A 14,017-nucleotide genomic window follows, 5' to 3' on the forward strand; every position below is an offset into this window, starting at 1 on the left:
TCAATGTGGCATGCATACCCTACTCAGATGATGATGCAGCGTTTCTCTGTGACTGATGCTTCTACCATAAAGCCTTTGTTCAAAGGAAATAAATTACATGCAGACACCTTAACTTTTGAACTTTTGCCATTTCATATTTGATCCCTTTTACTGGAAATGTGTGAATGTGTGGAAGGCAGAGGATTGCACAAGAAAAATATCCCATGGCCTGATGACATACTGTAGTAAACTGAATAGAATAAAATTATGGGGTTTGGTGGTAGTATTATAAAATCAGAAAAAAAGAGAAGATATTTATTCTACTGGTTTTCTTATACTCTGTATGAGCTGCATCTCTAGACTCCTGTGACTGTGTATTCACTCATATTTTCTGAATGAATACTAGAAAACTGTCAAGTCCTGTTAGGATTGCGTACTTTTTCCACTGAGTGCACTGAGTACCTTCCTTACTGCATACTATAATAAGCAAATTTTTCCCATCAGCCTGTTTTTCCTCTGTTGGAGACTTTGGAGGTAATCAGCAGAACTATAGTTGTTCTTCCTGCGTTCATAACTAGTTTCTCTCTTAGGGCATTAGATAATGACTAAATATGATTTAATGGATGGTGGAATTGCTATAGGGTGCTTAAGCAGAATAACAAATCTCCTTTTTCCAAACAGAAAAGCCTATCTCCCATTTGCCACCTATTTTTGACTGCCTTCCACTGTAAGGAATGATCATTTGCATCTCTTTTCCAGGTTCATTAAAGGTTCTTGATGTTCGCTACCTATTTCAAAATATATTTAAGTACTATAATCATGTTCGTATGTTGTCCTTTGTGCATTTTAAATTAAAACAAAAAATCACATTTGTGCAGTTATCTGCAAATTTCCTTTTAAATGATTGAGAAATCATTCTGTATATGTTTCAGAAATTCAGTTTACTGTGATTAAATGTGTCATCATTTCTCAAAGATTTCTCCTAGCTAGAGATGTTCCTCTTGCAAAGAGATGCTGTGTTAAGAATTTATATATTACCAAAAATTTTAATCTTTCTGGTTATCCATACTCTTAAAACTGTTCACTGATATTTATCAGTCTTCTCAAAAATGCAATTGTTTGCATATCTGTTAAAATTGGAATTGCAATAAATAAACTTTTGATTAAATATTTATTTTGCTATTGTATCAAATTAGCCATACATAGTTATTGATGTGATTTTTAAAGTTGTTAAATAGCATTTTAATTGTTGTTTATGTACTGCGAAAGAAATCTGAATTCCACAATATTTTATTCTACTTTTCACATTCCATATTTGTTCATGTTGTTGTATTGTTGTGTCATTGTGTAATTAGGTAACTTCAGAAATAAAGTATGCTTGCTTGACTTTTTCATCATAATTGAAAAAAACAACTAGAAACAAAGACTGATGCAATAATGAGCTATGGTAGTTTCTCAGGTGAAACACCTGGTATATAAAAATCTTGTTATTAAAAAAATATTATTTTCATTCTGTTTCATACTTAGTTTTAGAAATTTATTCCTAAACACAAGAATAAATGATTGCTTTTGTGTTGTAGGTTGTTACCTACTTGGCGGGTTGTGGCCTGCAGAGTTGTCCAGTACTGCTGGCCAAAGGATATCCAGACATTGGATGGAATCCAATAGAGGGTGAACGTTACCTGTCGTTCTTAAGATTTGCAGTTTTTGTTAACAGTAAGTGTAATTTCTTGGCATCCGCATTCCACCAAAAGTTTTCCTTAAAATTATTTTTCTAACCATAGAAACATGTTAAAACGATGAAGAGAGGTTAATGCGTGCTGTTCTCATTACAAATACAAAATTATTGGTATATGCTGTTTATTGTGATTTTTTGAATCTTCATAGTTAGTTGCATTTTTTCCTTACTGTTTTTCAACTTTCATAGTTTAATAGAGTAAACTGTTATGGCAGCAAATTGTGTTAGGAATTCTTTCAGAAAGTAAACTCCAGTATTCATACATATCACATATGCTGGTTATAAACATGACCAGTGAGCACTGATTTTGGACCTTTCTTGGCCACTATACTACTGTGAGATTTAGAGGCTTGTAATTAAACCATTTTGCATTACAAAAAGCAAATTTCCGATAGGTCACATGTTTACACAGTTCTGAGGGATCAGTGTTTTTAAAGTACCTAGACTGTGTACCTTAAATCTGATGTCTTAGAAAAAAAATCTTCTGCTTTGATAACTATCTTATGCTTGCTTCTATGGGCAATCTCCTTTTGAAATTTATGAAACAAGTATGATAAAATAAAATTTAGATTGTTGGAATGCCACTAATCAAGAAGTATCTTCCAGTTCATGTGTATTTTTTAAATCAAGCTAGAAATTTAGATTAGAGATTAGATGAGATCAAAAGATTTGTCTGCTCACCACCTATCTGGTCTGCCAATATGGAAAGTGTTTTAAAGGACAGCTGCAGACAGAGGGAAATAATTTTAAACAGTCACATGTTTAGATTTTGGTAGTTTTATTCACATAGTATTGATCTGAAATTAGCAAATAATACCTGAAACAGAAAAAATAAACATATTTACTGTTCAGTTCAGTAAACGTATCTGAAGTATGTTCATTGGTTGATAAGCCTGTAGCTATTGAGCAAGCTGCTAAACTAACCTGACAAACTGCTATGATATAAGAAATGTAGAACAAAGTGGTCATTGAGTTAATAAAGTGTGTGTTTTTCATTGTTGATTTTATAAATAAACATTAATAGTACTCTGTATAACTAAATGAAGATAACTTTGATCTTACTTGCAATAGTTTATTTAGTATAAAGAGTAAACTTTGCTGGATGGACTGCTACTCAGTAGAATTAAGTTTTAGTTTCAAGTGTTTCAGCTGTTTGTTTTTTTTTTTCTGAATTGACCACTTCCCTCAGCAGCCTGTTCCAATGCTTGACAACCCTTTCAGTGAAGAAATTTTTCCTGATATGCAATCTAAACCTCCCCTGGTGCAACTTGAGGCTGTTTCGTCTCCTCCCGTATTCCAGATCAAGATTGTACTGGTCTTCTAAGTGGGAAAGACACAAGTTTGACATGTTTAAAGTGTTTAGCTGCTCCTTACTGTGAGGGTGGTGAGACACTGGAACAGGTTGCCCAGAGAAGCTGTGGATGCCCCATCCCTGGAGGGGTTCAAGGCCAGGCTGGATGAGGCTTTGAGCAACCTGGGCTAGTGGGAGGTGTCCCTGCCCATGGCACGGGGATTGGAACTCAATGATCTCTAAGGTCTCTTCCAACCCAAACCCTTCTATGATTCTAGAGCCAGTCAGTCTCAGTTATCTCACCTACCATTGCTTTCGATTGACTCTGACTTCCTGGTAGCACCACTGCTGCTCTCAGCTAAACCACAGTTTCTAATCTTACTTTTTGGTGGCTGCTAGAGCTGCAAAATTCAGTTTAATATAAACTTGCTACTTGCATTTCTGTACTAGTTTAGTATTGTAGCTTGCATGTAAAATATAGATACTGGTGATCCAAGCTACTGACATCACAAGTTCAGCGACTTGTGTTTTCTTCTCTGGTAATTTGCATTCTTCCTGTGTGCCCGATTAATTTCCATATCTTCCTACAGATTAACAGTAGTCTTATAAGGTAGCCACTGTGGGTTTCTAAACAGTTGTGTTTAACCATAAGCAGAGTTTTTGACCCAATTATTATTACTATCATACTTCCACGTCCCCCTAACTGCAGTCCATGAAGCAGTTAGTTACATACAAAGAGTTCATTTGTATGAAGGTCCCTTTTCCTAATGACTTTTATTCAGCAAGCATCTAGGTCACAACTTGTCTGGCTGTACTGAATTTATACAACAGTTAAACCCACTCTTTTCCATTTTCAAATATATATACATTTTTCCACACAAAGCTGTTATAAATGGGGTTGTTTCAGGCAAGCAGTGACCTTTAAAACTGATTTTAATGTGATTTTTATATAGAAAAAAGACAAAAAATTCAATTTCAGCCTTTAAATAGCAAGCAGAAGACTTAACAAGTGTTTAAACATGCAGTAGAAATAATCAGGAGATTTTATGCTAGGTATATTTAACCTTGTGCAACATGAAGGCTTTCACATTTTTTTCCCCACTCTGCCCCTTCTCCTCCTTCCCTGGCCCCAGGGAGTAAGTTTGGGGTGTCCAAGAGGTTGGGAAGGGGACACAGCTGGGACAGCTGACCCAGGCTGGCCAATGGGATATTCCATATCATAACATAGTGCTCAGCAATAAAAGCTGATGTTCATGGTTATGGCACTTGTCTTCCCAAACAACCATTATGCATACTGACACCCTGCTTTCTAGGAACTGTGTAAACATCTGCCTGGGAAGCAGTGAATTAATTTGTCTTGTTGCTTTGCTTGCATGCATAGCTTTTGCTTTCTCTGTTAGACACGCATCCAGTAGATCCATGAGTTGTCACACCTTCCTTCTATTTTCTTCCTGTTCTGCAGGAGAGGTGAGAGAGCAAGAGGCTGGGGTGGTTGTCTGGAGTCACAATTTCCTTCCTGCATGACACCCCAGTAGCAGACTTCTTGCTTCTCGGGACTATTAGCCTTCATACGAAAGAGAGTAGTCTTTACCATAAAAAGCAAAATAACTTTCTAAAGCAAACCTTTCTAGATTAAGTGTAGTAAAGCTTTCGCAAGGCAAGTCTACACTGTCACTTTCAAATGTCAGTATATTTTTTGATAAAGCACATACAATGCTGCCAACTTGGTACATTTTTGTTTTCAAAAATAAGGATGAGGATTTGTTTCATATTTTGTAATCTTTGGGGGAAAATATGGTTGTCTTCTGACTTAAGAATAGAAAGTATGTATAGTGCTTTCTGGTCCTCAGGTGAAAGTGTTGAGGAAAATGCAAGTGTTGTTGTTAAGCTCCTTATTCGACGGCCAGAGTGCTTTGGACCAGACCTTAGGGGAGAAGGAGGAAATGGTTTGCTGGCAGCTATGCAGGAAGCTATCAGGATCTCAGAGAATCCTGCTCGTGACCTTCCCTCCCAGGCATATAAAAGAGAAGGGTAAGTTAATGTGAATGCTTGTTTGGCAAATGTTAATTTAATAGCTGATTTAATTATGCTTGCAATGTGTGGCTAATGGGCCCTGTTGTGTAAAGCATTATACAAGCGTAGAATGTTAGAGATTTGCACCCACAAGCAGTTGTCATATGGAAGCATGAGCTAGAAAAAAGTGGAATAAGAGGTACAGAAGAGAAGAAGCCTGATAGACAAAGCAAAGAAGCAGGCAGATGTGCAATGAAGCTAAGGTAAAGTGAAAGAGGAAAATAGAAGGCTCATGTGAGGTTAGTTATTACTGATCAATTGCATGCTTACTCTAGGGATAAAACCCCTGTAATCTGGAGCCAGAGGAAATTAGTATATTTGATTAATTGTTTCTGGGTCATAGATCTAGCTCCAGAGAGAAGCTATAAACTTACACTAGCAAAAGTGCTCACTGGTATTGTTTACCTTTTAGTGATGGTGATGATGAGGAGGAGGAGATTGTGCACATGGGCAATGCAATCATGTCATTTTACTCAGCTCTCATAGATTTACTTGGACGCTGTGCCCCAGAACTGCATGTAAGTTCATTTTGTCACTTGCTCAGAAAGTGTAGATTTGTAAACAGAACTGTACATGTCCAGCTAAACTGTTCTCCATTCAAAGGCTTCTTCCCTTCAGAAGGTGGACTTTATTGCATTTCTCACTGTATCTAGACAGATGTGTTCCCTGCAAGCTGTTAATAGCGAATCATAGTCTCTTGATTCCTTATGCTTTTTTATTTGTCTAAAATTTTGAGAATTTTTATATGACTATGGAATCAAAGCAAAGATGAACCGCTAGGTGTTGCACTTTTATACTGTCAATGAAATTTCTGACCAGTAAAACTGTCCCTTTGCTGTTCTCTAGAAAGCCATAAAAATCATTTTCATAAGAATGTGATACAGAGCTGCTTTTGTGTGCACTGATGAAATGTGGTATCTACACCACATGAATACATGGAAAAATATGTAAAAGAACTGATTTCACTGTAATGCCTGTAACAGCAACATGCAAGAATTGGATTTGGTTAGACTGACTTTTGCTTGTCAGTATTTAAAATTCTTTAGTAGCATAAATCCAGCTGAAAATGCAATATGTATCTCACTACAACAAGAAGCAAGAAATTTGGCTTGTAGCCTCCCTACTTACTATTACCAAAGCTATTAACAGCCTCTTGCTAGCTATTATGAAGAGAGTTAACTCTGTCCCAGCTTAACCCAGGACACTGTAGCACTGTATGTAGCTTTCGGTTGCCAGAGATAGTAATTTCTTGTTAAAAAAAAATACTGGGAGAGGTTTTCAGAGACCCAGGTTGTAAATACCTAGTTTCTGATAGAAGTTGAAAGAACTTGGTCACTTTGTTAATGCCTTTTGAAATTTTTACTGCACAGAAATAATAGAAAAAATGCATAAATACATCAGACAGGTTTGCATCTGTTCAGAGAGGATAAAGAGACAAGCTCAAAACCTGGCACTGTAGGGTCTGTAAGTAACATGAGTCTTTCAGGAATTTACAGTTTCATCACTTTGTCTGATTGGTTTAGGAATTTTATCCATGTGGGGGGGGGGGGGGGTGTTAAAAAATTGGGAATTTATAAGATTGTGAAATTGACAACAAAATTGAGACAGTTTCAAAAGTAGGATCAGATGAAAAACAGCAACTCCATTAGCATGGTGGGATAAACTGAATTTCTGCGTATTTTTTACAGTTTTTGAAAAAAATCACGTTAGTATCATTATTTTGAGGAAATTTTTTCTTATATCCTTCAATACTAAATTTCTTAATGGATAAACTTTTTCTAACAGCTTATTCAAAGTGGAAAAGGGGAAGCTATTCGAATCAGGTCAATCCTTCGATCGCTAGTGCCAACTGAAGATTTGGTTGGGATTATAAGTATACCATTAAAGCTGTCAACAGTTAACAAAGGTAACTTCAATACTTTTATTATAGAAGCTCATCTTTTTATAAACATCCTCTGGCGTATAAGTCTTCAGGTGTAAAATAGAGCAGTTTCTTAGAGTTGAGTACAAGCAGAGAATATCAATTAGAGCTGCTCCAGTAGAACAGATACTTACTCCTGTGGTGCAGAGAGTGTAAGAACGTAAGCAATACTTTACAGATCATACTAATGGGCTGTCCATCCCAGTATTTTGTCTTTAGCCGTGCCTGTAGAGATGGTGGTATCTCTTTAAGTAAAATGTGTAAGCTTGGTCTCAGTCCCTTTGTACTTCCATATCATCCAGTCATTTGTTTAGAAAGATTGGAATGTATTTCCCTGCCCATTAATATCTGTTTTGTGTTTCTGGACCTGATGTCCAAGAATGTTTCTAATACCTTTGGAATAATGCCACAAACTCTTGTGGCAGTAAATTCCAGAACTTCACTGTTTGCTACATTAAGCATATCTCTTTTTTTAAACTTATGCTCTACCAATTTTAATTAACGCCCTTGGGTTGTAGTGTTTTGGGGTTTGGTTTATAGCAGTTCTTCATTCACCTTGTCAGCTATATTAATCATTTTCTAAATCTCAGTTATATCCTTTCAAAGTCCTCATTTTGCCAAATTAAAGAATCTCAACTTTTCTTAGTCTCTCATCAGAGATAACTACTCCATTGCCTGAATAATTTTACTTGCCCTTCTGTGTACCTTCACTATCTCTGTTCTGCAGTCCTGAGATATGGCAGCAGCTGTGCAACCTACACAAGACGTGAACAGGTTGTATTGATAAGGTGGCACACAATAGTTTATGTATTAATTTTCTAGTTTATATAGCAACAAAATGATGCCCTCTCTCATATTCTGAATACCCCTTTCTGATGGTGCCCAATATCTTGTTGACTTATTTGTTCACTGCTACACATTGAGCTGATGGTTTCACAGAATTTCAGTGATGACCTCAGGACCTCTTTGTAATGTCAGTTCCAAGCTCAGCATCATGTGGGCATGTCTTATTTTTCTGCAGATCCATTAGCTTAGAGTTGTCAGCACTGAAGTGCAGCTGTCTCTACTTTGCCCACTCAGTTTTGTTAATGATTTAATCATATGGAAGGATTTAGTGTTGTATACAGACTTTTAGGCAAGTAAACTTGCTTCCTTCTCCAGGACACTGGTGACTCAGTATAGAGTCCTGTTTGTCCTTGCTTCATTAAAATGTTGCACGTGCACATTGCATTTTAATTGCCTTTCCTGTTTCTCGGAACTGTGGTGTTTATTTCTTCCCTGGCCTTTTCAAAGGAAATAAAATCCAGACATATTCACTTTGGGATTGTCCTGATCTGAAGAAGGTGCTCCTCTGTACCTAGTCTTTTCCCCAATTTCTAGGTATAATGTTCCAATCTGACCTCTGATGTTCAATTCTAGAAGCCTGATTTCTTTAAGGTGCAGGCTATTTCTGTGCTTGTTCGTCTTGTCTCAAAATAATTCCCCCTTTTGTAATCCATCTAACTAAATCCCTCTTCTCCACACCACTATCTCACCCATCCTTTGGGATTCAAGATCTCTGCCTGCCTCCCACAAGGTCCTTCTATAAGGTATAGACAAGTTATTGTGGAATCCTCTTATACATCATAAAGCCACCCAGTTTAGTGCCTAATACAGCAATCTCCCACTTCCACTGCCTGCTTCTTCATATCCTTAGGGACCCTGTCTACCACAGGAGAATCCTATCTGCAGTGGGACATACTGGCACAGGGTGCAGGAGTGGTTCTCTTAAGAGATAAGGTCCTACCTTCCCAGGTAGATACGCTCCTTCTCCAAGACTTACGTCCGTACCTCAAGGATTGGCACTGTGGAGTTGAGGCTATGCTGCGGTGTTGTTGTAGGACCTATCTGTTTCTCTCACTACTCTGATTCTCAGTTCTCACCTCTGGGGAATGTGACTACTTTGTGAAGACCCAAACATTGTGTACTGTGTGTACACATAGAAAACCTGAACCTAGGTCATGGCATGGGCTTGCTGCTCTCTCTGCATCAAACTGTATAGGTGCCCATGTGTACCTGGATCCCTACCTGTCCTTGAGGTTGAAATTGAGTTTTTGTCAGTGGAACTAACAGCCTTCTTAACACTACCTGTTAAAGGGAAGTCAGTGGAAACTCCTGAGTTTTCACCCTCTTCACTCTGGAACTCAAAAACCAAAATCAGAATTCAGAGTGCAGAGGTATACTGACAATGGTGTTTTTGCTTGTTACATGACTGTTGATTCTTTCCTAGAAGCGGTCACTGTGGTTATCCAGAGTGGATTTATTTCCAGAAAATAACTTGCAAGATAACCATACAAACTGAAATTTTCTATAAAGCATAAACTCATCAGAGGATTAAGTTTTTATGGCATATGATCTCCATGTTTCCTATTAATTTCTCCTTGTTCCATGGGTTATAAACTACCAGTCTGTCATTTTCTTCTAAGGCAAAATAACTTTATCCTCCTTCCCCTCCTTCTTTTGTCCTTTCTGTTTCACAAGAATTGTCTATTCCCCTTTACAGTCAGAGACGGTTTATCACAGGTAACTTTTGTGTTGTTATCTTCCCTTTGGATTCCATGTGCTTTCCATTCTAGTTTGCATGAGACAAAAATTAAAATTATTAACCTCCTTTGACTTCACAGTTACTATATCATTTTAATACTTGTAGTAATATTTAATTTTACCATATAAACATTCTCCATAATAGTAATGAAACACATAGAAAACTTTACCATTTATTCTTGAGCTTTCATTTTAAAGATTAATAAATTACAAAATAATAGGGGTTTTGAAATAATAAAAACTGAGTATTTTTTTCAGCATACAAGAAAACTGAACAAGAATGTAATTTTAATTGAACATGTGATTTTTCACATTAAATGTAATTATAGTGTCTTTAGTTGTCTTGGTGTTTCTGGTTTTATCAGTTATCTACTATTAAAGTTGCATTATATGTTTGTGTAGATGGCACAGTAAACGAGCCAGACATGTCTGCAAATTTCTGTCCTGATCATAAAGCACCCATGGTACTCTTCTTGGACCGTGTCTATGGTATTAAAGACCAAAGTTTCCTCCTTCACCTACTGGAAGTTGGATTTTTACCAGATTTAAGAGCCTCTGCCTCTTTGGATACAGTAAGTATTTTGCTATGGAGTTTAGGTGCAGTGGCTCTGAAAGTGTAAGAAATGGAATTTCAAGTCAAAACAGCTTTTTCTTCTTTTTTTTTTTTTTTTTTTTTTTTTTTAAAAAGGGGTAGTGTAGGCTCACTATAAACACAACCAGTAATAATTCAGTTACTGTTAGCTTGCAGTGCTTAAGTCCAATCATAAGCATTCAGTACCACCTTATGAAGCAACAGTGTAATGCAGTTTAAAACCTTTTAATACAAGCTTACATTAATTATGCAGTAAGTACATTGGATATACTGTATTAGGCCTAATGATTACTTTTATTTCATGTGTGCTTCCAAGAATTACACTGAAAGTTCATATACATGTAGGTATGAAGAAAATAAGTGAGCTGAAAAGTGCTACTTAATTCTTTGTGTGGTTTTTGCCAACCTGTTTAAAGAAAGACACTGCGTATTCTTTTTTGCTCCTATTGGTTCAGAGTGCAGTGGGACAAGAGATAGGAGATAAGTGGATGACTTAGATTTTCTCAAGTTAAAAAAAAAAAATAGCTTTTGTCCTCACGTATTTACTGGGAATATCATGTTAGCACCCAGACACTAAGGGGACTTAAGGTGTATTTGTTATGTTTTATAGACTTCATGTTTAGTAACCTTTGTTCCATATGATACTGACAATCATTTACTACTTCATACAGGTTTCTCTAAGTACCACAGAGGCAGCTCTCGCACTGAATAGATACATTTGCTCAGCTGTGTTTCCATTACTCAAAAGATGCGCTCCCCTCTTTTCTGGAACAGAGCATCACGCCTCTCTGGTTGACTCCATGCTTCACACAATATATAGGTTATCCAAGGGACGTTCTCTTACAAAAGCACAAAGAGACACTATTGAAGAATGCCTGCTTGCTATTTGCCAGTATGTATGATACCTGTGTACAAATTGATTTCTTTTGTACAGTGTATATATTTCAATAATTTCTTTCTTTCTGTATAATGTAGAACTAAGATTATTTTATTCTTGCGTGACATAAATGACCAGAGTGTATGATAGGATTCTTTCTTTTCCTGAGAGAAAATAGATTTGATTTTTCCTGTTATGGGTACTACATTGTACAAACTGTCATGTTGATACAAGCTTTATGGTGATGCAGGATAAATTCTGGTTATTTGTAAAAACAAAACCCCAGTAATTACCAAAAATGTTGCGGCAAGTCTGACCATGAGTGTGTGTTGGGGATTTAAGGGGTTCAAGTGCTTGTATTTTTGATTGGTATTTGAAGAACCTTGGCCATAGTTTTTTTAAAAAATAAGAAGAAAATCTACCCTCCATTCTCCAAATCCTAAAACTGATCTTAAAACTGAACTGAGCACTGGAGTTATGTCAGGAATTGAAGTGTAGATTTTCCAACTGAGTCATAATTCTTGATCTTTGTCATAAACTGTAGTACTACTTGTCTGTGCTGTGGACTGTGAAATTAGTAGTACAGTGTGCATTTTCGGTTTGTGCCTAGCACTGGACCCCTGCCAAAAAGAGGATATAGTACAAATGGAAAAGATTTGGAAAAGCTTAACAAGAGGGATCAACATAAGAAATAATTTTGCTCCTTTAGAACAGCTTAGGAGACCAGGAATCTTCAGCCTGAAAAAATAATGACTGAGGGGGAGATATAAAATCAGCATTTTTCCATTGATAGTGACTGAGGGGGAGATATAAAATCAGCATTTTTCCATTGATTTTTAGTCTGTAGATCACTGAAATTAAATAGATGTGTGATGGGTTTGCCCTTGGCTGGGGGCCAAACCACACACCCACTCACCCAATTCCCCCCCCCACCTGAGGATAGGGGGGAGAATTGAAGGGGTAAAGGGAAAAAAGGACTCATGGGTTCAGATAAGAACAATTTAATAACTAAACTGCAATAATATTGAAAATAATACTGTATACAGATATACAAATGAGTGATACACAGTGATACTGCCCCCCCACCCAATGACCAAGGCTCAGCCTGTTCCCGGATAACGATCCCAGAGCAGGGAGAGTCTCGAAACTGCACTCACGGAACAGAGATAACAGTCCAAGCGTCCCAGAGTGAGAGCTGAACGAGGTGGGGAGGGGGAAGGCCTTGAGAGAGCGACCACCTGGAGCGAGATGACCCGGAGCAAAAGAGATCAGAACCAAAAGGGGCTGATCTTCCGGAGGGTCCTCACCTATATACTGGCCATGACGTGTATGTTATGGAATAGATTATTGGCTACTTTGGGTCTCAGTCCTGAACCCAAGATCAAATCCTGGGCTAGTAACTGGGGCTGTGCTCCCTTCCAGCTTCTCCGGTCTGCAGACAGCCAGAGAAGCTGAAAAACCTTGGCAGCCGCCTAAGCATCACTTTTTATCAGCTTTCTTCTGAGCACAAATCCAAAACACAGCCTCTTGCTAGCTATTATGAAGAAAGTTAACTCTGTCTCAGCTTAACCCAGGACAAGCTGGAAAAGCAGTGTTGGGTAATTTATTCAGTCTTCCAGTTGAGGTTTATTTCTTACAAGAATAATCATAATGTATTTCCCAGATCAGTTTCTGGTAGGAGTGTTTTGTTGCTTTTTAGTGTCATATCAGAAACCATTCTGTAGGGGTAATATTGTCTTTCTTGTGCTTAGATTGTCTCCTCTGTGTATTCTGAGAAAAACCCAGCACCCTTCACTCTGCTATCCTATGGCACAATCATACATGTTGTCTGTATACATAAGAGAGTCCAGAAGTAGCACATCTTTCTGTGCTATATCATATACGTAGATGAGGCATAGTGAGATTCCTTAAGCACCTACCATTGGTTTTTCAAAATGCTTTTAATGAGTGGTATGAATTCCAATATGCAAACTGATTAATTTTTATTTCATTTTTACTAGACTGCATGAATTTTACTAAGAACTTCTATTTTTTGTAAATTACAGCCACTTACGTCCCTCTATGCTACAGCAGCTGTTGAGAAGGCTAGTTTTTGATGTGCCCCTACTCAATGAATACTGTAAAATGCCTCTCAAGGTAAATGCTTTACTTTCTGTTTATGCATTCAGTGTAAAAGTTACTTCACAATAATCTGTCATCATCATGTTTTTGAAAACAAAATGGGGCAGGGTGAAGCAATGTGAAATGACTTCTGAATTGAAAATGTTATTGTTTTATAAAGTCTTTCAAATTGAATATGATCAAAGGTTTTGCAAAATCTTTCCTAATTCAAATAGCATATAGTAAGTTGATTATGTGATTTTGTTCAGTTAACTGTTGACTATTTCACTGCTTCAGCAAAAGAGTATTTTAAAATATCAAATCAAATGTTAGCATTACCTTGATATTTCTTCTTCTGCTGTATGAACTATAATAACTCTTGGTAGGATGTATAGTCCAGGAATAAATTTTGAGTGAAGTCTACAGAGAACAGGATACAGGGAACAGAATTCGCCTTGTATTTTTGAGCAATCTTTAGCTGAAGCCTTATCCATCTTCTTATTTATCATCTCACAATTGTAATTCCCTATTTATAGAATAACTTTTTTTAGATTTTCTCTGTCAGGCTTGCCTCCTGTTCCTATTGAAATAAATGGGCCTGCAGGTCTTTTTATGGAAGAATTTGAATCCTGTCATACTCTAAAGCAGAGCTGCCAGATTCACAGCCGTATTCTGGAGCATCAGTAATTTTGGAGCAAAAGAGTGATGAAGAAGGGGTGTTTGATTTGTTTTTTTAATTATTATTTTCCCTTCCTAAACAAAATTGCAGGAAAAATTAAAATGTCAAGATTCTAGTCTGGTGCTAGAAGAATTTCCCATAGGATAGGAATTTTTAGTTCTAAAGAATAAATCAGTAGAAATTT

The 14,017-nt window shown here is 37.0% G+C and overlaps 1 protein-coding gene across 1 annotated transcript in view; it reads left to right on the forward strand.

Moving 5' to 3' along the window:
* Window positions 1-14,017, forward strand: part of LOC104467172 (ryanodine receptor 3-like) — a gene marked incomplete at both ends in the record, with an annotated part of 114,588 nt that overhangs the window by 41,486 nt on the left and 59,085 nt on the right. The window contains 7 exon segments of the mRNA XM_010080842.1: window positions 1,560-1,695; window positions 4,859-5,039; window positions 5,494-5,599; window positions 6,867-6,987; window positions 9,988-10,157; window positions 10,849-11,069; window positions 13,100-13,190. Coding sequence (XP_010079144.1) covers window positions 1,560-1,695; window positions 4,859-5,039; window positions 5,494-5,599; window positions 6,867-6,987; window positions 9,988-10,157; window positions 10,849-11,069; window positions 13,100-13,190 — 1,026 coding nt within the window.

Source organism: Pterocles gutturalis, unplaced genomic scaffold, assembly GCF_000699245.1.
Source record: "Pterocles gutturalis isolate BGI_N339 unplaced genomic scaffold, ASM69924v1 scaffold39544, whole genome shotgun sequence".
NCBI lineage: Eukaryota > Metazoa > Chordata > Aves > Pterocliformes > Pteroclidae > Pterocles > Pterocles gutturalis.